The 27,790-nt window shown below is 37.7% G+C and overlaps 1 protein-coding gene across 1 annotated transcript; it reads right to left on the bottom strand.

The window, feature by feature from the left end:
* Positions 1–23,397: 23,397 nt before the first annotated feature.
* Positions 23,398–27,505, bottom strand: LOC110890064 (EH domain-containing protein 1). Its single transcript, XM_022137629.2, has 15 exons — positions 27,217–27,505; positions 27,056–27,135; positions 26,895–26,963; positions 26,754–26,811; positions 26,603–26,658; positions 26,449–26,491; positions 26,300–26,349; positions 26,073–26,186; positions 25,847–25,949; positions 25,626–25,675; positions 25,373–25,501; positions 25,016–25,267; positions 24,857–24,936; positions 24,641–24,767; positions 23,398–24,048 (listed from the first exon to the last, which is right to left on the bottom strand). Exons 1-15 carry the CDS (start codon positions 27,299–27,301, stop codon positions 23,719–23,721), a joined length of 1,626 nt encoding a protein of 541 aa, XP_021993321.1. The 5' UTR covers positions 27,302–27,505; the 3' UTR covers positions 23,398–23,718.
* Positions 27,506–27,790: the final 285 nt, after the last annotated feature.

Raw genomic sequence — 27,790 nt, 5'->3', positions numbered from 1 at the left:
TACCTGGTTTGCCACCAGATAGACAAGTGGAGTTCAGAATTGACATCATTCCTGGAGCAGCTCCGATAGCAAGAGCACCTTACAGATTAGCGCCAACGGAAATGAAAGAACTGAGGACCCAGTTGGATGAACTGCTGGCGAAAGGTTTTATCAAACCTAGTTCATCTCCCTGGGGAGCTCCTGTCCTCTTTGTAAAGAAGAAGGACGGATCGATGCGGTTGTGCATCGACTATAGAGAACTGAATAAAGTTACCATAAAGAATAGATATCCTTTACCAAGGATCGATGATCTGTTCGACCAACTGCAAGGAGCAAGTTACTTCTCCAAGATCGACTTAAGGTCGGGTTATCATCAACTAAGGGTCAGAGATGAAGATGTACACAAGACTGCATTTAGGACTCGCTATGGTCATTACGAGTTCCTAGTGATGCCTTTTGGGCTCACAAATGCACCGGCTGCGTTCATGGATCTCATGAATCGCGTTTGCAAGCCGTATCTAGATAAATTCGTCATAGTCTTCATCGACGATATCCTTATCTATTCCAAGAATCAAGCTGACCACGAGAAGCACCTCCGTTGCATTCTCGAATTACTACAACGTGAGAAACTCTACGCCAAATTCTCGAAATGTGAATTCTGGCTACGAGAAGTTCAGTTTTTAGGACACGTTGTGAGTGAGCGTGGTATCCAAGTGGATCCCGCTAAGGTAGAGGCAGTTATGAACTGGCAAGAGCCAAAGACACCTACCGAAATACGTAGCTTCCTGGGATTAGCAGGATACTACCGTAGATTTATTGAAAATTTTTCGAGGATTGCTGCGCCCTTGACTTCCTTGACCAAGAAGAAAGAAAAGTACATTTGGGGCCCAAAGCAGCAAGAGTCCTTCGAAATACTGAAGCAGAAGCTAAGCAACGCACCTGTGTTAACCTTACCTGAGGGTACAGATGAATTCGTAGTTTACTGCGATGCATCACACACAGGCATGGGGTGTGTTCTTATGCAGAAGGGCAAGGTGATTGCCTATGCTTCAAGACAATTAAAGGTGCATGAAAAGAATTACACCACCCATGATTTGGAGTTGGGTGCCGTTGTATTTGCACTGAAGTTATGGAGGCACTACCTTTATGGTATTAAATTTGTGATTTATTCTGATCACAAAAGCCTCCAGCACCTATTCAACCAGAAGGAGTTGAACATGAGACAGCGCCGCTGGATGGAAACCCTGAATGATTATGACTGTGAAATCAGGTACCATCCCGGCAAGGCGAACGTAGTCGCCGATGCATTGAGCAGGAAAGGAAGGGTAAAACCCATTCGAATCAATGCCAAGAGCATTGAAGTTAAAAATAATTTGATTGAAAGGATTTTGGCTGCCCAGCGAGAGGCTGTGTTGGAAGCTAATTATCCTAATGAAAAGCTGGGAGTAACTGCGGAGCAGTTGACTCTTAGCAAGGATGGAATTCTTAGGCTGAATGGACGTATATGGGTTCCGATTTATGGAGGACTACGAGATGTTGTTCTCCAGGAAGCCCATAGTTCCAGATACTCAGTCCATCCTGGTGCTGATAAAATGTACCAAGACTTAAAGGCAAATTATTGGTGGATAGGCTTGAAAAAGTCTGTAGCCGCCCATGTAGCAAAGTGCTTGACTTGTGCTCAAGTCAAAGCCGAGCACCAAAAGCCGTCTGGCTTGCTACAACAGCCTGAACTTCCCGAGTGGAAGTGGGAATGCGTAACTATGGACTTCATAACCAAGTTACCCAAGACCAGGAAAGGAAACGATACAATATGGGTCATAGTCGATAGGCTGACTAAATCAGCTCATTTTCTACCCATTAAGGAGACATATAGCTCCGATATGTTAGCCCAACTTTATGTTGATAAGATTGTAGCCTTACACGGCATACTTGTGTCTATTATTTCCGACAGGGATACTAGATACACGTCACACTTCTGGAAGAGTTTCCAGCAATCTTTGGGCACGCGTTTAAATTTTAGTACGGCTTACCATCCACAGACGGACGGTCAAAGTGAGCGTACTATCCAAACGCTAGAAGACATGCTTCGTGCATGTGCGATTGATCTAGGTGGTAATTGGGATAAAAACCTACCCCTGATCGAATTCTCCTACAATAATAGCTACCACACCAGCATAAAGGCTGCGCCTTTTGAGGCATTATATGGTAGGAAATGCAGATCGCCTGTTTGTTGGGCGGAAGTAGGAGAGGTCCAATTATCGGGACCAGAGATTGTTTTCCAGACGACGGACAAGATTGTCCAGATCCGGGAACGTCTCAAGGCTGCCCGCGATAGGCAGAAGAGCTACGCTGATCCAAAGCGTAAGGATTTTCACTTCGAAGTAGGTGAAAAAGTATTACTTAAGGTGTCACCCTGGAAGGGGGTGATGCGTTTCGGCAAGAAGGGCAAGCTGAGTCCGAGATACATAGGGCCTTTTGAGGTCATTGAACGAGTCGGATCAGTTGCCTATAAACTAAACTTGCCTGAAGAGCTCAATGGAATTCACAATGTGTTCCACATCTGCAATCTCAAGAAGTGCTTCGCCGACGAATCGTTGGTGATTCCACACACAGATGTGCATATAGATGAGAGCTTAAAGTTCATAGAAAAACCCTTGTCGATTGAAGATCGACAGGTGAAGAAGCTTCGCAGAAAGCACGTACCGATTGTAAAAGTCAAATGGGATGCTCGTAGAGGTCCTGAATATACGTGGGAAGTCGAAGCTACAATGAAAGAAAAATACCCCTATTTATTTGAGTAAATCTCGGGTCGAGATTTATTTTAAGGGGGTGAGGATGTAACACCTCGAATTTTTGTGTCCAATAATGTGTTAACACGTGTCATTTGTTTACACGTAGCATCTATAATAAATAAAGGACTAATTTTGACAAACCTTGAAAGTATATGAATTCGAGGGTTATAAATGTCAACAAGGGTAAAAATACTGTATAGTATCCCTAAATAACGCTTAAACCTTCAAACGAATAAATTATAGATCGTACATAAATAAAACGCGGAAGAAAGTGAGAGATTACAAACTACAGGGGTTAACTGTGTCAACATGTTTAATAATACCTCTGAGTGACCCTTTAACGTTCCCAAGACTTTGTAACGGTATTATACCCTCACTAAAATAATGTATATAAATTTCGCGAAGTTTCGATATGAAACGAGAAAGTTACGGTCGAATTCGTAGAAGAAGGGTTAAAAGCGTCAACAGAGAAAGTTAAGGCTTTCCAATATAAATAATAAATAAACCGGGGACTTAATAATGCGGGTAATTAACACGAGGCCCCTATCGGTAAATAACCGAGGGCCAAACCGCAAAGTTACCCCTTCAAATCCGAAAGGTCAGGCAAATCATTACGAAAGATTTCGTTATTAATGGCCCGATTCTGATAATCATGACAAAAGATTTAAAAATCCTGAAACATTAACCTTAGGCGACCCGCGTGAAGTTTCAACATAAGTTGAGGCGGGCCGCGAGCCTCCCATATAACTCGCCTGATTTCTTAACTTTAGGCGACCCGCGTTAAAAAGCATGGGATCTCCCATGCGGGCCGCGTAAAGTGCCCAGATGCAGAAAAATGGTAACTACTTGGCTTTTGGAACTTGTGAACGATTATGCATGTAATTATGGGGCATGGGCACCCTACAAATGACCCATACATTTAGGGGACAACTACCCATCAGCTCTGGACTGATAGTAGAGCTTGTAATGATCATAAGTGGCCTCCTTTGGCTATAAATAGCCACTTCTTGTGCATTACCAATCACACAACTCAAAATCACTTATATCTGATCATTCAAGAGCTCTCTAGCTTTCCCTTCTGTTCTCTCATCAAGAGTTAACTTCTGTAAGTCGTTCATAACCATTTTGGGTTCACATTTCCATAGTTATAGCCTATAAACGCAACCGTCGTAACTAACGGTTGTCATTGCAATATCTTGCAAATGATTCAGTCTTATGACGAATCAAAAATGGTTATGAGTTGGTATTTATGTGGGTATTAAACCTCTAAAATGGTTCCCCCTGATCACCACTCTAACTATGTCAATTATCGAGTCAAACGTGCGGTTAAAAAGTCAACAGAAAGCTATTTTAGCGATTTAAGCACAATCTGTAATGTATATGTTATGGAACCTGTTTTGACAATCATAAAACATGATAATAAGTATATAAACATGTTTGCGCTCATTTGAATCGATCATTTACTATATAGAACCGGTTCGGAGCCGAATGTCGCAAAAGTTTGACTTTTGCTTTGACTTCAGTTCTGACCCGTTTTAGTAAGGTATAAATATACCCTAGGACTCTCTTAGGACCAGGTCACATGTTGGTATAAACCTCTGTGGTCGGTTCATGAGTTATCCGAGTCTTTAGCGCATTTCCGTCATTCGCCTAAAAGTTGACCGTAACGGCCTTTTAAAATTAAAACGAGTATTTCGGACACGTGAACGGACCAAAACCTTGCTTGTTAAATTATAAGCATGTCCCTGAAGTTTCACGTCAATCCGAGGCCTAGAATGAGAGTTATGCTAAAAGGCGCACTTTTAAGAAAGTTTTGTAATTAACGGCGCAATTAGCATAACGCCCATCTAACCCAAGTTTTCGTCACCAAAACTTTTACCCACTGTGGTAAAATAATATTTTGGGAATTTTAAAGATTTTTAATAATTTTTACCTTGCTCATAACCTGCGGTTATGGCTACGGTTCGGTAAATACCGAATATGCCCTTTTTGGCCAAAACGGGAGTTCTACAAGGTCTTTTGACCCGATTCCAGTTGCCACTGGTTTTAAATAATAAATAAAGTATTTTAAGCTTTATAAGCTGTTCGGGAAACTCAGATTTCCTGTAGAACTCGAAAAGCCTTTTTAAAAGTCTTTAAAATGACCGAAAAGCCCCTACGGGGCATAATAATAACTTAAACTCGTTACGGGCATTACGGAAGGTATCCTACTGATACCAAAATACTTTTAAGGCATATTGACTTAGGAAATAAGCGTACGACTCTTATGGTTAACCGTTTCGCCTATTTGCGCACACGGTACGGCTCATGGAACTAGTTTTCGTGCAATAGCCGATATGGGTCAAATAATACTATTTGAACCCCAAAATCCAGAGTATGGACTATAAACCCATATAAAACAAGTCACTGCACTTGTTGGGTCCAAATCATACTCCACTCTCGGTTTTCGCCTTTCCGTGCGAATTAACCATATCTATATATCGGAATCAACCGGTTTAAGCTACGGCTAATATAAGGACCGTTAGGATTCTAAGAGGTTAATTAAAACCTTCGTTCCAGATTAGGAGCCCCAGTAAAAGCTATCGGTGACTTGATCTTAAATTAAGGATTAATACTTGCAAAGGTAAATACTTTTGACTTATTTCCCCTATATGGGCTTGGGTTACGGTATATTAATACCGCTTGATTGAGCATTATATAATTCCATCGCTTAGGTGGTTAATTGATTAAATATGATTGGCTCATTTAAACAGTTTTGTTGCTTATAAGCCTTTGGGGGGTTTAATGACCGTTGTCCCGGATATCCTTGGCATCATTTTACGAAATGGCCACGACCATCGACATCCCGGTGTAGGCGTACACCCGGTATAAAGTGTCGACATTAAAATTAAAAGACGTAGCCGTTGGTTTTTATACTACGGTTTTACGCAAACGTGGTGTGTCTATAAATCTTTAACCCGGCACGACCCGGGCTACTGAACGCATAAAAGAACATGTAAAACGTTCACAAGATCATTATGAATTTTCCCAAGTTATAAAAGAGTTTGTGCCTTGTGCATTCAAATCAATTTAATAAACATTTTCAAATGTGTCAGTTGAATGTATTTACCAGTGTAAACTGACGTATTTTCCCCAAAAAGATTAAGTGCAGGTACCTAAACGTAATTGGCTGGTATTAGCTCCCTAGCGTCGGGATAAGCCTCGCAAGCTTGATTGCAGTATCTAATGGAACAATACTTTATCTGTATTTACGATCCACTGTGGATATTCAACTTCTGTAATACATTTTGATATTACAATCAGAGGTTGAAATTATATATTTAAATTATGCTTCCGCTGTGCATTATATAATTGTGTGGTTTGACTTTATTGCTGCCAACATCGTCACGGTAATCCCCCACCGGGCCCACCGGTGAGACACGTGGAAATCGGGGTGTGACATGTATGCCTCAAATTTGTTTAAAGAAGGAGCACTAGAATGGTGGAACACAGTACTGCAAGCAAAAGGAAGACGGGTGGCTTATGCTATGACTTGGGAAGAATTTAAGAATCTTGTCGAAAGAAAATTCTGTCCTAAGTATGAGAAGGAACAGATGGCAAATAAGTTCCTAAATCATCGAATGACAGGGGTAGATTGTCGTGGTTATACTTCGACATTCTTCAAATATGCGAGAGTGGTACCCAATCTGGCTTCGCCAGAACCGGTACTCATTTCCCGATATATTTGGGGATTAATTAGCGAAATTCGCAATATCGTTAAGGCTGCGAGACCTCATACTATTGACGATGCAGTAGAATTAGCTAACACCCTAACCGACGAACTAATACGCACAAGAGATGAAGATAGGAAGAAAGAATTGGCTCAAAAGATTACCCAGGGATTTAGGGTGGGTAATAGTAGTAATTTCAAGAAGAAAGGAGCAAGACAATCTTCAACCCCGCCATTTTGCAGAAATTGCAGAAGGAAACATTTTGGAAATGCAATGCAATTTGTAATTTCTGCAAATCTGTAGGCCATAGTGAAGAAAACTGTAAGAAGAAAACTGTAATCTGTTTTCACTGTGGGGAAACAGGACATTACAAAACCAAATGCCCCAAACTGAACAAAATCACCGATAACAAGGGCAAACCAGTTGAAGGAACTGTTAAGAAAAATGCCAGAGCTTTCCAGCTAACCACTCAAGAAGCAGAGCTCATTCCGGATGTGATAGTCGGTACGTTTTTAGTTCACAACGTTTATGCAAAAGTATTATTTGACTCTGGTGCAAACCAAAGTTTTATAAATACTTCATTCTGTCAAGCTCTTAAGTTACCGTTGACTACCGTTAGGCAGATTTTTACAATCGAAACTGCAGATGGGAATTCAGTAGAAATTAATCAGGTTTTGCAAAAAGTAGAAATAGAACTCTTAGGTCATAAATTTGTTGCAAACTTATTACCTATGAAACTAGCCGAGTTTGATGTTGTCTTAGGAATGGATTGGTTAATAGCCAACCATGCTCAAATCATTTGTGATAAGAACTCTATAGAAATTCAAGCACCTACGGGAGAGGTAATTAAGATTGCAGGAGATAAACCTCGGAGGCCACTGAAGTTCATATCAGTAATGAAAGTTGCTAATTATGAACGGAAACAAGGAATAGTATATATGATTTCAGTAATCATTTGTACTAAAGGAAAAGAACTTAAGGAAATTCCTGTAGTCTCAGAATACCCAGATGTTTTCCAGAAGATTTGCCTGGGTTACCACCAGATAGAGAGGTAGAATTTAGGATTCATCTAATTCCAGGAACTATACCGGTAGCCAAGGCACCTTATCGATTAGCTCCTATCGAAATGCTAGAATTAAAGAAGCAATTAGATGAATTACTAAGCAAAGGATTTATACAACCTAGTTCATCCCCTTGGGGTGCACCAGTGTTGTTTGTCAAAAAGAAAGATGGATCAATGAGAATGTGTATTGATTATAGAGAATTGAATAAGGTTACAATTAAGAATCGATACCCATTACCTAGGATTGATGATCTCTTTGATCAATTACAAGGCGCTAAATATTTTTCTAAGATAGACTTGCGCTCCGGATATCATCAATTAAAGGTTCAAGAGGAAGACATACCTAAAACTGCTTTTAGAACTAGGTATGGTCATTAAGAATTTACAGTCATGCCCTTTGGACTAACAAATGCCCCAGCTGCATTCATGGACATGATGAACAAGATTTGTAAACCATATTTGGATAAATTTGTGATCGTGTTCATTGACGATATACTCATTTATTCCAAAAGTCAAGTCGAGCATTGTCAGCACTTGCATGCACTCTTAACTTTGTTAAGAAAAGAAAAGTTGTACGCTAAATTCTCGAAGTGTGAATTTTGGCTACAAGAAGTGCAATTCTTAGGACACATGGTGAATCACGAAGGTATTCACGTAGATCCTGCTAAGATAGAAGCAATTACCAACTGGAAGGTTCCGCAAACTGCAATGGAAATTAGAAGTTTTATAGGTTTAGCTGGTTATTATAGACGGTTTATTAAGGGTTTTTCTAAGATAGCTGTACCATTAACTAAGCTAACCTGTAAAGCCACTAAGTTTGAATGGGGACCAAAACAAGAAGAAGCCTTTAGAATTTTAAAACAGAAATTAACCAATGCGCCAATCTTAGCTTTACCAGAAGGAACAGAAGATTTTGAAGTATATTGCGATGCTTCAAAACTAGGATACGGATTTGTGTTAATGCAACGCAAGAAGGTAATTGCGTATGCCTCCAGACAATTGAAAAAGCACGAAGAAAACTATACAACTCATGATTTAGAACTAGGAGCCATAGTTTTTGCCCTTAAAATTTGGAGACATTATCTGTATGGAAGTAAATTTACTATTTATACAGATCATAAAAGTTTAAGATATATATTTGGGCAAAAAGAGTTAAACATGAGGCAAAGAAGATGGATGGAGATTCTAAGTGATTACGACTGTGATATTCAATATCACGAAGGAAAGGCAAACGTAGTAGCAGATGCTTTAAGTCGTAAGTATCATGAAAAGCAAAGGCGAGTCCGTGCCCTTAGAATAAATCTACAAATAGATTTAATGGAACAAGTGAAGGAAATCCAGAAAACAGCAATCAAGGACGATGCCGAAGGAATGAAAGGTTACCTAAAAGAATTGGAATAAGGAAATGATGAAATTTGGAAATTCCACAAAAACAGAATTTGGGTACCTAAACAGGGAAATTTAAGATCAAAGATTTTAGAGGAAGCTCATAAATCTAGGTATACCATACACCCAGGAAACAATAAGATGTATCAAGATTTAAGAAAGAATTTCTGGTGGATAGGAATGAAAAAGGATATAGCCGAATATGTATCTAAGTGTTTAACCTGTTCACAAGTTAAAGCCGAACACCAGAAACCCTCAGGTTTACTACAACAGTTAGAAATGCCTGTATGGAAATGGGAACTTATAACAATGGACTTTGTTATTAAGTTACCCAAGACTCGAAAAGGTAATGATGCCATTTGGGTAATCGTGGATCGATTGACCAAATCAGCTCATTTTCTACCAATAAAGGAAACCTTTAGTATGGAAAGGTTAGCCAAATTGTATGTAGATGAGATAGTATCCTTACATGGAGTCCCGCTCTCCATTGTATCGGATAGAGATAGTCGTTTCACTTCCCGTTTCTGGACAAGTTTCCAATAATCAATGGGAACCCGACTTAATCTAAGTACTGCATATCATCCACAGACCGATGGACAAAGTGAAAGGACGATCCAAACTTTAGAAGACATGCTCCGAGCATGTGTAATTGATTTTGGGGGTAATTGGGATAACCATTTACCATTAATTGAATTCTCCTATAACAATAGTTATCATTCAAGTATTGAAGCCGCTCCATGCGAGGCACTATATGGACGCAAGTGCAGAACACCTGTATGTTGGGCCGAAATAGGAGAAAGTCAATTATCAGGTCCGGAAATTGTGCAAGAAACCACAGACAAGATAACTCGAATCAAGGAACGATTGAAAACAGCCAGAGATCGCCAAAAGAGCTATGCAGACAATCGTCGCAAACCACTTGAATTCCAAATAGGAGAAAAAGTACTGCTGAAAGTATCTCCTTGGAAAGGAGTTATAAGATTCGGTAAGAAAGGAAAACTGAGTCCCAGATATGTTGGACCATTTCCAGTGATTCAACGAATCGGACCAGTCGCTTATCGTTTACAATTACCAGAGGCACTAGCTGGAGTACATGATGTATTTCATGTATCCAATCTTAAGAAATGTCTATCAGACGAATCTCTAGTAGTACCTCTTCAAGACATAGAGGTAAATGAAAAACTGAAATTCATAGAAAAACCTTTACAAATAGAAGACCGAAAGATCAAGTTTCTCAAACACAAGCGACTAGTACTGGTGAAAGTCAGATGGAATTCAAAGAGAGGACCGGAATATACTTGGGAACTGGAATCAGAAATGAAGCGCAAGTACCCTTATCTCTTTCAATGAATCTCGAGGACGAGATTTTTCCTAAGGTGGGGAGGATGTAACAACTATCATTAAAATTAGTAATTAGAATAATAATTAGTCAATAAGGAAACCTTAATTGAGACACTCAAGTAATTCCGCACTAACCCTAAAATTTCTGGAATAATCGGAATCAGGATCAGGGCCCCTAAAACTCAGGGGGGTTAAACCCTATTCGATAATTATCTTAAATTATGCGTTGTATATACTGAATTTCGAATGTTGTTGATTCACCAAGTCTATGCCACTGACTAGGCTAATCTACAAGCTAGGCCGCACCTTTACGGACCGTAAGGGTTAGTCCTTACGGACCGTAAGCCTACCAGCTTGCCTTACGGACCGTAAGGGTTAGGTCATACGGTCCGTAAGCAACATGAAATTTGGGCTATAAATAGCCGACCTTGGCATTCGACTGTTGGTGTTAAAACGTCGATCGAATTCGTTCTGTACATCGATGTTAGGCTGTTATATCACAAATTAAACACACACGATCACGAAGTGCTGCCGCGGAACAGGGTAATTACTCGATCGCTATTACGATTCAGTTTCCGAGATCAATATATCCAAAGAATGTTTAAGTGCCGCCCACATTGGGTCATACTTTGTCGTTTATCGTTAATTCGATGAATGAGTTTAAGTATTATACTTTGTCGTTTATCGTTAATTCGATGAATGAGTTTAAGTATCGCACTTTGTCGTTCATTGTGAGAATTTGATCTCATGAGATATCGTGACTGTTGTATTGATCACTAACCCTGTTTTGTGTGCATTATTATTGAAATTAGGTTAACAGGGCTAAAATCATATTATGTCAATACTAAATCTGCAATGTGAGTTATTCTCTTTTTATCAACTGTTTTACAATACTCCAAATTATTTCCAGAATTATAAATTACAGTGATTAAGTTTATGTAATCACCAAGTTACAGCCGGTATGTGGGGTATTGTGCACTTTACTTGATAATCGTCACCATTGGGGCAGCCATTGGGTGATATGACCATAATCACAGACACCATTGGACAGGTGGGCCAATGGGTCGAGTGGTAAAGTACTGTGGGTAGTTGGTTGATATCAGAAACATTGTAAAAGATCTTAACACTGTGAATTATAACAGATGTGTCATTTTCAGCAACTAGAATAATTCACTCAGTATTTCCCCGCTGACAAAATCTTTTCCAAACATGTTTCAGGTGATCTGCTGTAATTCAGGAAAAATGCAGGGGAAGCATTTCAAGCTTAAGATAGTGGCTCAGTATAAAATAAAGAAATGTGTTTTATCCAGAAAATCTTACTATTGTAAATTATTAGGGTTTTATCCCGAATTGTGAAATAAAATAATCGGGAAAAGTTTTTAGCTTAAACGATCCTGTAAATAAAATTTCCGCTGCTAAACTCACAATAAACAAAGTACCGCAGGATTTCTGTCCCGCGGCTCCTGGAACGGGTCAAACCGGGCCGGGGGCCGTGACATAGTTAGACATTAACTAGGTCATACAACGTGCAGTGTGTACGTGACTAGGCACAATTATAATATGTCCAGTAGTGGCTACTAGTGTCGACGAACACGCAAGTGATATTTCAAGCTAAAACGATCAAAAGACAATCTTAAAACAACGAACAATAGTGATACAAGATAAACAATACAACAAAACCCCAATTGATAAATTTAGTGGAATTTATTGTTGGTACATAATGTGCATGTAGTCGTTTTAGCAGTGTCCAGGTCCTTGTATAGGACGTTTATGTGTTAGCGTTAAGTTAGGCAGAGTTTTATATTTTTTTGTAACCAATCTTATGATACATACGGTTGAGTGTTTAGTCGTATGAGTGTGTTAAACGTATGGCCTATTCGTTTGATGTAAGGAAGTCGAATGAGTCATCCATTTGGAAGGTTTAGACGTATAAGTCATACGACTGATGTTGTCTATAAATACAGAAGCTAATGCGAATGCCCATAAATTTCTGCCATACATCTGAATTTTCTGATCTTACATGTCCTACTGAAACTCTTCTGTCAAATGATTGTGCAGAAATCAAAGAACATTTATTTACCTGATTGTGTACATGTTATATTGCTAGTATGATGGACTCCGCACTTTGTGCTAGATAAAACATAGGATTAACAGTGTTTAATGTGTAAACGTAAGAACAAGATCCAATTAAAGGAATTTCAAGTGGTATCATGTCACGGCCCCCGTCCCGGTTTTCCCGTTTCAGGAGTCGCGGGACAGAAATCCCGTGATATTTATTTAATTGAGTTTAACAGCGGAAGTTTATCATCAGGATCGTTGTAAAGCTAAAAAAAACTTTTCCCGATTATTTTATTTCACAATTCGGGATAAAATCCCGGTAATTTACAATAACATAATTTTACTGATAAATCTTTATTTTTAGAAAACATATTTCTCTATTTTATAATGAGCCACTTTCTTAAGCTTGAAATGCTCCCCAGCACTTTTCCTGAATTACAATAGATTACCTGAAACATGTTTGAAAAAGGTTTTGTCAGCGGGAAATACTGAGTGAATCATTCAGTTTACTGAAATGACTCGTTTATTATAATTTACAGTATTAAGAGTTTTTACATATGTTTCTGATATCTACCAACTACCCACAGTATTTGTCACTCGACCGGATCTGTGACTGTGGTCATATCACCATTGGCTCCCCCAATGAATGACGTATATCACTTAATTTTAGGTTCGCCCACCTAACGTGATAAAAACAGTAGTAATGTGCACAATACCCCACATACTGGCTATAATTTGGTGATTACATAAACTTAATCACTGTAATTATAATTCTGAAATAATTTGGAGTATTGTAAAACATTTGATAAAAAGAGAATGACTCACATTGCAGATTTAATACGGACAGAATATGGTTTAGCCTTGTGAACCTAATTTAAATAATAATGCACACAAAACCGGGTTAGTGATCAATACAGCATTTACGATAACTCACGAGATCAAATTCTCACAACGAACGACAAAGTGCGATACTTAAACATCCATCGATTTAACGACGAACGACAAAGTATAACCCTATGTGGGCGGCACTTAAACATCCATTGGATATATTGATCAGTCGGAAAATGAATCGTAATACTGATCGAGTGGTTACCCTGTTTTGCGGCAGCAATTCGATATTAGTGTGTGTTTTGGGACTGTTTCTGCTTATAACGTACTCTACACAACGAATTTCTTCGTCGAATTAACAACAGAAAGCAAGTCCCAATGTCTGCTATTTATACTGATTTTTGGGACATGCTTACGGACCGTATGCCATTTCCCCCTTACGGTCCGTAAGGGATGCAGTCTAATTACATAGGCTAGCTGGGTACGGGACTAGCTTGCATGACTCATTTTTAAAATCAATTTCAATCTGTACAACGCAAATTTGATGATAATCATCACTAGGGTTTACCCCCCTTGCATTTTAGGGGCCCTGATCCTAATTCCGATTGTTCTGGAAATTTTAGGGTTAGTGCAGAATTACTTGGGGGTCTCAATTAGGGTTTTCTTATTGACTAATTATCATTCTAATTATGGATTTTAATGAGAGTTATTACATCCTCCCCACCTTAAGAAAAATCTCGTCCTCGAGATTCATTGAAATAGATGAGGGTATTTCCGCTTCATTTCTGATTCCAGCTCCCAAGTATATTCTGGTCCCCTCTTTGAATTCCATTTGACTTTTACCAGTACTAGTCGCTTGTGTTTGAGAAACTTGACCTTCCGGTCTTCTATTTGCAGTGGTTTTTCTATGAATTTTAACTTTTCATTTACCTCTATATCTTGAAGAGGTACTACCAGGGATTCGTCTGATAGACATTTCTTGAGATTGGATACATGAAATACATCATGTACTCCAGCTAGTTCTTCTGGTAGTTATAAGCGATAAGCAACTGGTCCTATTCGTTGGATCACTGGGAATGGTCCAACATATCTTGGACTCAGTTTTCCTTTCTTACCGAATCGTACTACTCCTTTCCAAGGAGATACTTTCAAAAGTACTTTGTCTCATATCTGGAATTCTAGTGGCTTGCGGCGATTGTTTGCATAGCTTTTCTGACGATCTCTGGCTGTTTTCAATCTTTCCTTGATTTGAGTTATCTTGTCTGTGGTTTCTTGTACGATTTCTGGACCTGATAATTGACTTTCTCCTATTTCTGCCCAACATACGGGAGTTCTGCACTTGCGTCCATACAGTGCTTCGAATGGAGCGGCTTCGATGCTTGAATGATAACTATTATTATAGGAGAATTCAATTAATGGTAAATGGTTATCCCAATTACCACCAAAGTCAATTACACATGCTCGGAGCATGTCTTCTAGAGTTTGGATCGTCCTTTCACTTTGTCCGTCTGTTTGTGGATGATATGCCGTACTTAGATTGAGTCGGGTTCCCATTGCTTCTTGGAAGCTTGTCCAGAAACGGGAAGTGAAACGACTATCTCTATCCGATACAATGGAGAGTGGGACTCCATGTAAGGATACTACTTCATCCACATACAACTTGGCTAACCTTTCCATGCTAAAGGTTTCTTTCATAGGTATAAAATGAGCAGATTTGGTTAATCGATCCACAATTACCCAAATCGCATCGTTACCTTTTCTGGTTTTGGGTAACTTAGTAACAAAATCCATTGTTATGAGTTCCCATTTCCATACAGGCATTTCTAACTGTTGTAGGAGTGCTGAAGGTTTCTGGTGTTCGGCTTTAACTTGTGAACAAGTTAGATACTTAGATACGTATTCGGCTATATCCTTTTTCATTCCTATCCACCAGAAATTCTTTCTTAAATCTTGGTACATCTTATTGTTTCCTGGATGTACAGTATACCTAGATTTATGAGCTTCCTCTAAAATCTTTGATCTTAAATTTCCCTGTTTAGGTACCTAAATTCTGTTTTTGTGGAATTTCCAAATTCCATCATTTCCTTGTCCTAATTCTTTTAGGTAACCTTTCATTCCTTCACTATCATCCTTGATTGCTATTTCCTGAATTTCCTTTAATTGTTCCATTAAATCTACTTGTAGATTTATTCTAAGAGCACGGACTCGCCTTTGCTTTTCATGATCCTTACGACTTAAGGCATCTGCGACTACGTTTGCCTTTCCTTCGTGATATTGAATATCACAGTCATAATCACTCAGGATTTCCATCCATCTTCTTTGCCTCATATTTAACTCTTTTTGCCCAAATATATACCTTAAACTTTTATGATCTATATAAACAGTAAACTTACTTCCATACAGATAATGTCTCCATATCTTAAGGGCAAAAACTATAGCTCCTAATTCTAAATCATGAGTCGTATAGTTTTCCTCGTGCTTTTTCAATTGTCTGGAAGCATACGCAATTACCTTCTTGTGTTGCATTAACACACATCCAAATCCAAATTTTGAAGCATCACAATATACTTCAAAATCTTCTGTTCCTTCTGGTAAGGCTAAGATTGGAGCATTGGTTAATTTCTGCTTCAAGATTCTAAAGGCTTCTTCTTGTTTAGGTCCCCATTCAAACTTAATGGCTTTACAGGTTAGCTTAGTTAATGGTACAGCTATCTTGGAAAAATCCTTAATAAACCGTCTATAATATCCGGCTAAACCTATAAAACTTCTAATTTCCATTGCGGTTTGCGGAACCTTCCAGTTGGTGATTGCTTCTATCTTAGCGGGATCTACGTGAATACCTTCATGATTCACCATGTGTCCTAAGAATTGCACTTCTTGTAGCCAAAATTCACACTTTGAAAATTTGGCATACAATTTTTCTTTTCTTAACAAAGTTAAGAGTGCATGCAAGTGCTGACAATGTTCGTCCTGACTTTTTGAATAAATAAGTATATCGTCTATGAAAACAATTACAAATTTATCCAAATATGGTTTACAGATTCTGTTCATCATGTCCATGAATGCTGCAGGTGCATTAGTTAACCCAAATGGCATGACTGTAAACTCATAATGTCCATACCTAGTTCTAAAAGCAGTTTTAGGTATGTCTTCTTCTTGAACCTTTAATTGATGATATCCGGAGCGCAAGTCTATCTTAGAAAAGTACCTAGCGCCTTGTAATTGATCAAAAAGATCATCAATCCTAGGTAATGGGTATCGATTCTTAATTGTAACCTTATTTAACTCTCTATAATCGATACACATTCTCATTGATCCATCTTTCTTTTTCAGAAACAACACTGGTGCACCCAAGGGGATGAACTAGGTTGTATAAATCCTTTGCTTAGTAATTCATCTAATTGCTTCTTCAATTCTAGCATTTCGGTAGGAGCTAATCGATAGGGTGCCTTGGCTATTGGTGTAGTTCCTGGAATTAGATGAATTCTAAATTCTACCTCCCTATCTGGTGGTAACCCAGGTAAATCTTCCGGGAATATATCTGGGTATTCTGAGACTACAGGAATTTCCTTAAGTTCTTTACCTTTAGTACTAATGATTACTGAAATCATATATACTATTCCTTGTTTTCGTTCATAATTAGCAACTTTCATTACTGATATGAACTTCAGTGGCTTTCGAGGTTTATCTCCTGTAATCATGATTACTTCTCCAGTAGGTGCTTGAATTTCTATAGAGTTTTTATCACAAATGATTTGAGCATGGTTGGTTATTAACCAATCCATTCCTAACACAACATCAAATTCAGCTAATTTCATAGGTAATAGGTTTGCAGCAAATTTATGATCTGAAAGTTCTATTTCTACTTTTTGCAAAACCTGATTGATTTTTACTGAATTCCCATCTGCGGTTTCGACTGTAAAAAATCTGCCTAACGGTAGTTAAGGGTAACTTAAGAGCTTGGCAGAATGAAGTATTTATAAAACTTTGGTTTGCACCAGAGTCAAACAATACTTTTGCATAAACGTCGTGAACTAAAAACGTACCGGCTATCACATCCAGGATGAGCTCTCCTTCTTGGGTGGTTAGTTGGAATGCTCTGGCATTCTTCTAAGTAGCTCCTTCGGTCGCCTTGGTCTTGTTGTCCACTGGTTTGACTAACTTAGGACATTCTGTTTTGAAATGTCCGGCTTCTCCACAATTGTAACAAATTATGGATTTCTTTCTGCAGTTTTCTTCACGATGTCCTATCGTTTTGCAAAAATTGCAAATTTTATTACATTTTCCAAAATGTTTCTTTTTGCAAATTTTGCAGAATGGCAAAGTTGAAGATTGCCCTATTCCTCTTTTCTTGAAACTACTATTACCCACCCTAAATCCTTGGGTAATTTTCTGAGCTAGTTCCTTCTTCCTGTCTTCATCTCTTGTGCGTATTAATTCATCAGTCAGAGTGTTAGCTAATTCTACAGCATCGTCAATAGTGCGAGGTCTTGCAGCCTTAACGATATTGCGAGTTTCGCTAATTAATCCCAAAATATAGCGAGAAATGAGTACCGGTTCTGGCGAAGCCAGTGTTGGTACCACTCTAGCATATTCAAAGAATGTCGAAGTATAACCACGACAATCCACACCTATCATCCGATGATTTAGGAACTTATTTGGCATTTGTTCCTTTTCATACTCAGGACAGAATTTTCTTTCTACAAGATTCTTAAATTCTTCCCAAGTCATAGCATAAGCCCTATTTCTTCCTTTAGCTTGTAACACAGTGTTCCACCATTCGAGTGCTCCTTCTTTAAATAAATTTGATGCGTACATGACCTGATCATCTTTAGCACACTTACTGATTGCAATTACTGCTTCGGTTTTCTCTAACCAACGCAGTGATGCAGTTGCCCCTTCATTGCCTGCAAATTCAGTGGGTTTACAAGCAAGGAATTCTTTGAAAGTGCAACCAGGTGTTGCAGCTTTCAGTTTCTTAGGGAGCGGCGTGTGCTGGGATTCATTATCATGATTAACATGATTATTGCCCCCATTTATACTGTTACTGAAGTTATCTTCAGAAGTACGTTTACTAGGAACGATATGTTGTGGTTCGATTGGACTTTTTACAGCAGCAACGAATGCTGGAATAGCATTGGCTATCCCTTGAGCAACAATATTTTCAATATCTTGTCTAGTCATATATTGATCCCCTGGATGTTGCTCCGACTGATTAACCTCATTTACCGGTTCATTACCAATATTTGCTATCTGATAATATATATAATTTTTATTAGTATTTGATAAATAGCAATTATACACAAACAATCAGACAATTTACAATACACGTATAGTCAAAACTATCGATTTCTCGATTCCATTTTATATCTGTTATAGTATGCATCAATACACACCAATATTTTACAAGATTTTATTCGTAGTTATGTTATAGACTGATTTCACTATTTCTTTTACTATTACACAACTATAGTTTTACCACCCTCCTATCTCTCGCCACTTGTCGTTCTAAAAACGAAATTCCCTTTCATCATACTTCCAGGCAATTTGTCCCCCTATCTCCCTGATTCTATTTCCTGCATCCATCAATTCTTCACCATAATGGCGAAGTTCAGCCATATTTTCGTTACTCATTGGTGGATTAGGTAGGGGTTCTGGATCGAATTGTGGAAGAAAGGAATAAGGGTCGTTGAGAATATTTTGAAATTGCCAATCATTCGTCCACCATTCGTCCATTTCTACAGGTTGAGAGTGGACTATTGGTTCCGGGATTGCTGGTTCAAAATTCATAGGGAGTGGATTTTCACTAGGATAGGTAAAAACATTCGTATTGACAGGTTGAATAGTCTCACAGTTTGCCAATAGAAAATCTATTTCCTCCTGAAAAGTTATTCCCTGGTTTTGGTTTTGGTTGGAGCTCTCTCCAATTTCTATCTGAGTTGGTCTAGAACCTTGCCCTACTTCCATTTCTATATCTTTAGAATATTCCTCAAACTGTTTTTCCATTTGCCTAGAGTCTTTCTTGACTTCAGTTTCCATCTCTTGCTGTTTAATACTTTCTTTGATTACAATTTCTTTTCCTTTTTCTAAAGGGTTGTTTATTTTAGGAAGTTTTGTGGCTGGCTTTTTCCTACGGATACGACTACCCCATACATAATTCTTTCTTTTCTTTCGTTTTGGCTTTGTCAAAGGTGGAGCATTGAATTCTACAGGTTGTTCCACATCAGCAAAGTATCCAGTGAAATCTTTGGAAACTTCTACATTCACCGGGTAAAGATCGAGGTTCTGAAAGGCTTCAGATATCTCATTCATGCTGTGTAGCATATATGCAAAATGCACAAAAATACTAAGTTAAAACTTTGGAACAAAGTTTAACAAATAAACATTGAAGTTTTATTGCACACTATTTGTACAAAATAACAGGAAAGAACACACTCGGATTTATTTATTTATTTACTGAGAAGTGCTATTACTAGACTTAGGGTATTTTAAAGATTTGCATGTTCTGCTACAGTGGCTAGCATATACAAATTTGCCCATTTCTCATCTAGCTTGTCTTCCCAAGGTGATTTATTGATTAATTCCTGGGTTTCCCTTTTAATCATCTTTTCTCGGATTTGCTCTTTACTTTTCTTAATAATCATACTCCTTTTTCTAGGAGAAAGCATTTTCTCATATTGTGCTTTTCGCACAAATATTCCTTCTTCAGGAATTGTAGGGAGTTTTGAAGATTTGTTTTGGGATGAACTTCCCTCTTCGTAGACTGACCTATCTAATTTAAGATAGATATCTTGCAACTTTTGCTTACCCATACTGTAACTAACAAATAATCAGTTTAATAGAACACATAATCACGTAATAGTAATCAGGAAAAATTAAGTATCTCTTAAATACTTAATTAGCTTAACTCAGTGGCTCTGATACCACCTCATTTCTGTCACGGCCCCCGTCCCGGTTTTACCCGTTTCAGGAGCCGCGGGACAGCAATCCCGTGATATTTATTTAATTGAGTTTAACAGCGGAAGTTTATCATCAGGATCGTTGTAAAGCTAAAAAAAACTTTTCCCGATTATTTTATTTCACAATTCGGGATAAAATCCCGGTATTTACAATAACATAATTTTACTGATAAATCTTTATTTTTAGAAAACATATTTCTCTATTTTATAATGAGCCACTTTCTTAAGCTTGAAATGCTCCCCAGCACTTTTCCTGAATTACAATAGATTACCTGAAACATGTTTGAAAAAGGTTTTGTCAGCGGGAAATACTGAGTGAATCATTCAGTTTACTGAAATGACTCGTTTATCATAATTTACAGTATTAAGAGTTTTTACATATGTTTCTGATATCTACCAACTACCCACAGTATTTGTCACTCGACCGGATCTGTGACTGTGGTCATATCACCATTGGCTGCCCTAATGAATGACGTATATCACTTAATTTTAGGTTCGCCCACCTAACGTGATAAAAACAGTAGTAATGTGCACAATACCCCACATACTGGCTGTAATTTGGTGATTACATAAACTTAATCACTGTAATTATAATTCTGAAAATAATTTGGAGTATTGTAAAACATTTGATAAAAAGAGAATGACTCACATTGCAGATTTAATACGGACAGAATATGGTTTAGCCTTGTGAACCTAATTTAAATAATAATGCACACAAAACCGGGTTAGTGATCAATACAGCATTTACGATAACTCACGAGATCAAATTCTCACAACGAACGACAAAGTGCGATACTTAAACATCCATCAATTTAACGACGAACGACAAAGTATAACCCTATGTGGGCGGCACTTAAACATCCATTGGATATATTGATCAGTCGGAAAATGAATCGTAATAGTGATCGAGTGATTACCCTGTTTTGCGGTAGCAATTCGATATTAGTGTGTGTTTTGGGACTGTTTCTGCTTATAACGTACTCTACACAACGAATTTCTTCGTCGAATTAACAACAGAAAGCAAGTCCCAATGTCTGCTATTTATACTGATTTTTGGGACATGCTTACGGACCGTATGTCATTTCCCCCTTACGGTCCGTAAGGGATGCAGTCTAATTACATAGGCTAGCTGGGTACGGGACTAGCTTGCATGACTCATTTTTAAAATCAATTTCAATCTGTACAACGCAAATTTGATGATAATCATCACTAGGGTTTACCCCCCTTGCATTTTAGGGGCCCTGATCCTAATTCCGATTGTTCTGGAAATTTTAGGGTTAGTGCAGAATTACTTGGGGGTCTCAATTAGGGTTTTCTTATTGACTAATTATCATTCTAGTTATGGATTTTAATGAGAGTTATTACATATCAGAGCAATGGGCTCATTTCTACGAAGATATTGTGCGTTTGTGGATAGAATTTGCAGGAAATTAAACAAAAAATGGCTAAGGTTGGACTGAATTTGTGTGAAAACCCATAAGTTTGGTTTATGACTGTTTTTAGCTAATTCAAGCTATAATTTATGGTTTAAAATTGAAATTGAAAGTTGTATTGTGCTCAGAAATTGATCGCCAACAATGTGACAACCAGCAAAATAACTGGTAATTCCGTATGACTTAATCACAGTTTAAATATACAATTACATGCATTAGACTTAATTATGATGTGATTGAGTCTCATAAGTCTAACAATCCCAGGAAATACATTTACATTTGCATATCACATGATTGTATTCACCGCGTCGCGATGCGATACAGACTATTACAAAGACCGTTGGTAGATTGTCCGGTTAGACTAGTCGTGTCGTGTCAGGAGGGTTCCGGTACTCCCCTAATCGCCAAGTATAGGACTTATAATCATGTCCAACATGATATAGACATAAAACCCTAAGTTGGGAAACAAGTAACCATGATATAACCTTCCAGAACATACACAAGTATTAAATTGTCCGATCTGAGTCGTTAAGATATATAGAACTTAAACAACTATGGCATATAAAGGAAAAATCGTCGGTATCTAAACCCAATTTTATAGGGATGTGGTAGAGAACATGGCAGCGTATCTAAACCCAGTTTTATAGGGATGTGGTAGAGAACATGACAGCAAATGATGCAAGGTAAATAATTGGCAATGAAACCGGCCATAATTCGCCTAATAGCGGTTAAGAATGGAGTTTAGATGGCCACGATTTCATCTCAGCAAGATCTAACAGTGGAAGTTGATTTGAAATTTGGTTAGGCTATGTGGGCTTTATAATATATATAATTAATCGTTAAGGTACCGCCTAAAGCTATTATGAGTAGCTGGTTAAACACCATTTAGTATATGCGATCTTCAAACCATTTAGTATAGCTATTATGAGTAGCTGGTTAAACAACAGAGACGTGTGCTGTGTAATTCTACAAATTGCTTATCAAACTTGGGCAAAAACAAAACTCAAGGTACACATAATGTTCTGGATATGAAACTTTTGGTTGTGTTCTTGACTTCTTGTATGGTTGATATTATTGATAATGACATGGTTTTTTCTGTATGATTTCTTCAGCAAAACCTTTGATTATATCATATGACGGAGCAAGTCGTGATTATCCGGGTTGTACTGATTTAGCATATCAAAAGGCTGTTTCTGATGGTGCAGATATTATGGATTGTCCTGTTCAAATAATGAGTGTCGGGATACCGATTTGTCTACGTTCAATAAACCTCATTCGTAGAAAAAATGTCGTCCGGTCAGGATTTACTAATTTGACATCAACCATCCCTGACCATCACTCTAATGCTGGAATATTTACCTTCAGCCTCGTGTGGGACCAGATTCGGAGCTTAAAACGTAACTACTCTACTTTTTTACGTTGTCATTATAACCTGTTTTCCTTAGTTCTTTATTCTTTTATGTTTTAACTATTATATTCAAGCCATATGCAAACTTCAATTTATCGAGAAATCCAAGATTCAAAAGAGCTGGAAACTTTATGAGACTATCCGACTTTTTGGATATTGCTAGTAATGCTACTTCGGTTTCTGGTGTCTTGATCAACATTAAGGTGAGTCAACACAATGCTATTTGCCTATTTCCTAATTTCATTCATCTATCAAGTCATACCACCCCCCCCCCCCCCCCCGAGCGCCCATACCAAAACCAAACAAGTTCGTTTTAATCGGTTATCCAGCCCACGTAGACCGCCATCAACTAAGTTGGACATAAAAAAATTTGAATCCTGGATTCCCTAAAGATTATGTCTGAAAAAAAAAACAATCTTGAAGTCAAGGACTACGTATTTGATACCAACATCAACTTCAATTATATTGTATACCGAATAACCATACATGACATCATCTCCTCCAAGTGGAATTTGTAAGAACCTCTATACTATGCTACTTTTTCTGTTAATACAGTTGAAAGGACGTCAACTGTTCGAGCAAATTGCAAACCACCATGCTCGCATACTCCTAACAAAAATGACATATACCCCCTCACTAAAACTGAAAAATAAACATGAAATGGTCCTAACTCCCTTGCTGCAAGTTATCTCAAAGCCTGCAGATGGGTGACATAATATCATCATTCTATACATTGATTGAACTTCTCTAAAACTCCTCGATCATTCATACGGATTTCTGAAGGTTTTCAAAAGATTCGGGATATCATAAGCGAGCATGTCATCAACAGCTTGTATCATTCTCGACTTCACTCTTTCAAATCTGTCTATATTGTAACCGTTTAGAGCCTGTCTAAAGCTATCTACATTTGGGAAATCACCCGGCGGTAAATGATGCTCCCTTTGAATCTTTTCAAAAAGTTGGTCTAGATTATCAATTAGCCTCTGTTGAGCCTTGGCCTTCCCTATCCAGCTAGGCATCTCTTTCTTAAGCTGACTCATGATGTAAGCATGAATCTTGGCAGCCCTAGCACGTTTCACAAACTCGTTGATCTGTTCAAAATATGTACATCATGTTTAATGGTACATAAGTTAGAGGGTAAATACCATGAAAAACAACATACTATCTTATTTTGCAACGAAAAAATCTCTCAACCTAATTTTTATAATATATAAAAGAACCCCTAAACTTGTCAAAAATACACGAAATAGTTCCTTAAGCTAATGCCAAAATCACTAAACTTGTCTAAAATACATGTGCTTATGAAATAAGTTATAAATAACAACTTGTTACCTTCTTAATCGGTCCAAATAAGACGGCATAAACTTTTTATGCAAAAAAGTTGAACGTCACTTCACCAGATTTGGATACTTTAGGGGTAACAACAAATGAACAAACCATTATTTGAAACATTTTTTCATAGGCTTATGCATTCTAGACAAGTGTAGGGCCTTTAATATACCAAAATTGGGTCAAGGGACTTTTTCGTGTAATTTTGACAAATTTAGGGACTTTAATACACCTAAATTCGGTTGGAGACTTTTCGTGAAAAACAATAAAGTATGTTGGGTTTTTATGGTACTTACCCTAAGTTATAAGTGCATAACTCAACCTGAATTAAAATACTTGAAATACAAAACTCACTCTACGGTCACAAGCCTTTTTGGGTATGTCTTTTAAGTCATTTAGAAGGTCATCCTGCTCTTTCTCGAATAATACTGCCCCAAGTGGCCCATCGTCAGTTGCGTTTATGGGTTTGTCATTAAACGAACTGGCCTCAAAAAATGTATGTCCCGTGAGTTTATAAAATCAAAAACATTAACATTACACAACTGCAATAAGATGGCAATTATAGCATACCCGATGTAAACGCGCATAACTTCTGGAGTGTTCAAAACTTTACCAAGTGACCACATTAGTGCTCCATACACCCTCATGAGCTACAAACAAATTAAAATTTAAACAATATTAATTCCCGACCAAGTTATAATAAGCACATGGGACAATTTATTTTCTTACTTGTTGGGTATCAACTTGATCAGCCTTGTTCAAGACCACACGGATTTTGTCATCATGCCCTCTTAAAGATGATATAACACGCTTGAATTCATCACTTATATCAAGCTTATGAGGATCAAATAGAAGTAATATAAGATCACATTTTGCAGCAAACCAAGACGTGACACCTGTGAAGTCATAACTTCTTTGTGTTCTTTGTTTTTCTCCCGAGAGAACTCCAGGTGTGTCGATAAATGTAATATGCTCCAGCAGCTGTTTTAGTCAAATAACATAACATATGATTGGTTTTAATATAATAGAAAAATATTATTATCACATGATTTTTGCATGATTTAATAGTATTAACTATTAACTCACAGGATGAGCCATTTGAGAACACTGGAATTTAGACAAGAATGCACTTCCAAAAGACGTTAGACCATTAAACGGCATGTCTGCTTGAACAGCAACCGTATTCCCTGGAACACTTCTCTCATCAGTTCCATTCTGCAGAAAGCAAAGGAAAACGTAGATAAAAGATGGTTCAGCCAGTTCACTATAATTTGCATTTTTTTAAAGCCGACGAATTTCAGCTGCCAAATAATGTATCCTAGAAGGATCTAGGACATACCATGACAGCAACGAATCTATCTGTAGTAGGCTCAGGGCCAATATGAGCTCCTAATGGAAAGATACAATAATAAGAAACACGTATGTTAGAGATTTGTGTTACACATGGCATTATGGCAAGATGGGCAGGTCGGGTAACTAGTCTATTCGGATACTCTTTCGTTAGAGATAGAGTTAAACGACCTTGTTGGCGGGATCAAGACTTGTGAGTGAATAACTTACCTGGATAACCACTTCTAAGCAAATGTTTTATGAATGTTGTTTTCCCTGTTGAGTATTGACCCAAAAGCATCACCATGGGCTTGGCATCAAAATCACTGTTGGTCTAAAACAAGCACCAGCAACAATTCACGAGGAAACTTATTATCATTGGTCATGCTTTTTGAAGAAACAATTATAAATTATCGGCATAATGCTTGAAATCATTTGAAATATGCAGATAACTTACCAATGTGGGAGAAACAAATTCATTAAAACGATGCATGGACTCTAAAGGCTTTAGTTTCTGAATGTATAGCTTCTTCAGGCCATCAACGATCGACGTGACAGTCTTTAAGGGAATCTAAGTATTCAGAAAAAAAATTGCGATAAAAACATAGACAATAAGGTTATACGGTGTCTAAAATATTCAATTTTTTCGTTGTAAATTGTGGGATAAAGGAATATTAATCATACTTTCTTTGAATGTCTTCCAGAAGCTGAAATCTCAATCTGAGAACTACCACCTAACACAATATTAAAACCGTAAATCAGACAAAATTAGCTAGCTTGCTGTTTCTCAAGAGGCATAGTTGACACACGATGAGTACTTTATTAACAATTACCATTCCAATCAACATCACTTGATCTGGAATGGCGCTTGTTTTTCTGCAAATATTGATGAACAAATTAGTGCTATTTACAACCGTGTAAAAGCTCTAGGATCACAACCACCCTGGTTAACTTCAATTATTCTACGAAAACAAAAGAATGGTATACGTGTAGTAAGATATCCAGACCCTCCATTGCCGGTGGATTCACATCTTCAACATTAACTGCACCATAGAACATTTTTACCCAAAAAATATCATCATACAGTTGTTAACAAATAACATAATTTCAAAGAAATTTAGCGAACTGTACGGCTTACTGTCTGAGTTTACAAGGTCACTGCTCAATGTATGTCCCGCTTGCGCCAAAGAAATCAACTAAAATACACACAAATTGAAACAACATATGAACCTTTAAACATAGATGTCCAATGCAACAAAAAAAAGATGACATGAACAACCTGCATTGCAGTAACAAACTCTTTGAAAGAAAGAAACCCTTGTCGTTTAGAATCCGCAATCCCCCACACCTTATAAAACCAAACCAAAAGAGGCTTCAATAATACAAAATAAATATTCCATACATCCCGCCTTTTACAAACTGAAAAACAGTTAACAAAACCTGTTTCAGATCTTGTCGAGATAGATTAGACATGCCGAAAAACTTTGTGGCATCAGCACCAGTAAGACGTCCATCGCCATCTGTAATATGAAAATACAAAATACGAACAAATGCAAATATGCAATCAATATATATAAACAAACAAAGGGAAGATTATTAACCTGAGTCAGCGCAAACGAACCAATCTTGATAGACCTTCAGGTGTTCCTTAGAACACCGATTGATCGGAGCCGAACCAATATCCATTGTATTGTGATCGAAAATCTGAAATAAGAATTCCAGATTCTCGAGGGCTCCAAATCAAGTAAGGTGGGGCAATGTTCGTCGTTTCTTGTGATTCAACTTCAGAAGAATCGAAACGACGATGAATAACCTTGAATGATCTGAATGAATGTTGTGAATGTTAAAAAGTTGAAGGTGATAGAAAGTTATTCCATCCCCGATTGAGACGCAAAGCCTCACAGATTATGGATGATCTTCATGCCAGAATCTTCCATATCCATGCATAACAAACGGCTATGGAAGTCAGCCCAAAATAGTAATAAAATTAAATATACATTTCTATTTACTCAATCAATTATATATTTTATACATTAATACTAATTTAATATATTATATTATATTTATAAGGACGACAAGTTTAGGCTCGCAAAACTAGCTAAGCTTAAAAAGTTTGAGCTCCTAATTTACAAATAGCTCAGCCACACCTCTACTAACATGCCCTCTATGCTCCAA

This window comes from Helianthus annuus, chromosome 11 (genome assembly GCF_002127325.2).
Source record: "Helianthus annuus cultivar XRQ/B chromosome 11, HanXRQr2.0-SUNRISE, whole genome shotgun sequence".
NCBI lineage: Eukaryota > Viridiplantae > Streptophyta > Magnoliopsida > Asterales > Asteraceae > Helianthus > Helianthus annuus.
This window is presented reverse-complemented; position numbering and strand designations above follow the sequence as displayed.

Coding starts and splice junctions, on each gene's coding strand:
- LOC110890064 (XM_022137629.2), bottom strand. CDS start 27,301: ATGGATATTGGTTCGGCTCCGATCAATCGGTGTTCTAAGGAACACCTG. Junction 26,812..26,894: donor AGTTTGTTACTGCAATGCAG/GTTGTTCATGTC, acceptor TGTGTATTTTAG/TTGATTTCTTTGGCGCAAGC. Junction 25,950..26,072: donor AATTTGTTTCTCCCACATTG/GTAAGTTATCTG, acceptor TGCTTGTTTTAG/ACCAACAGTGATTTTGATGC.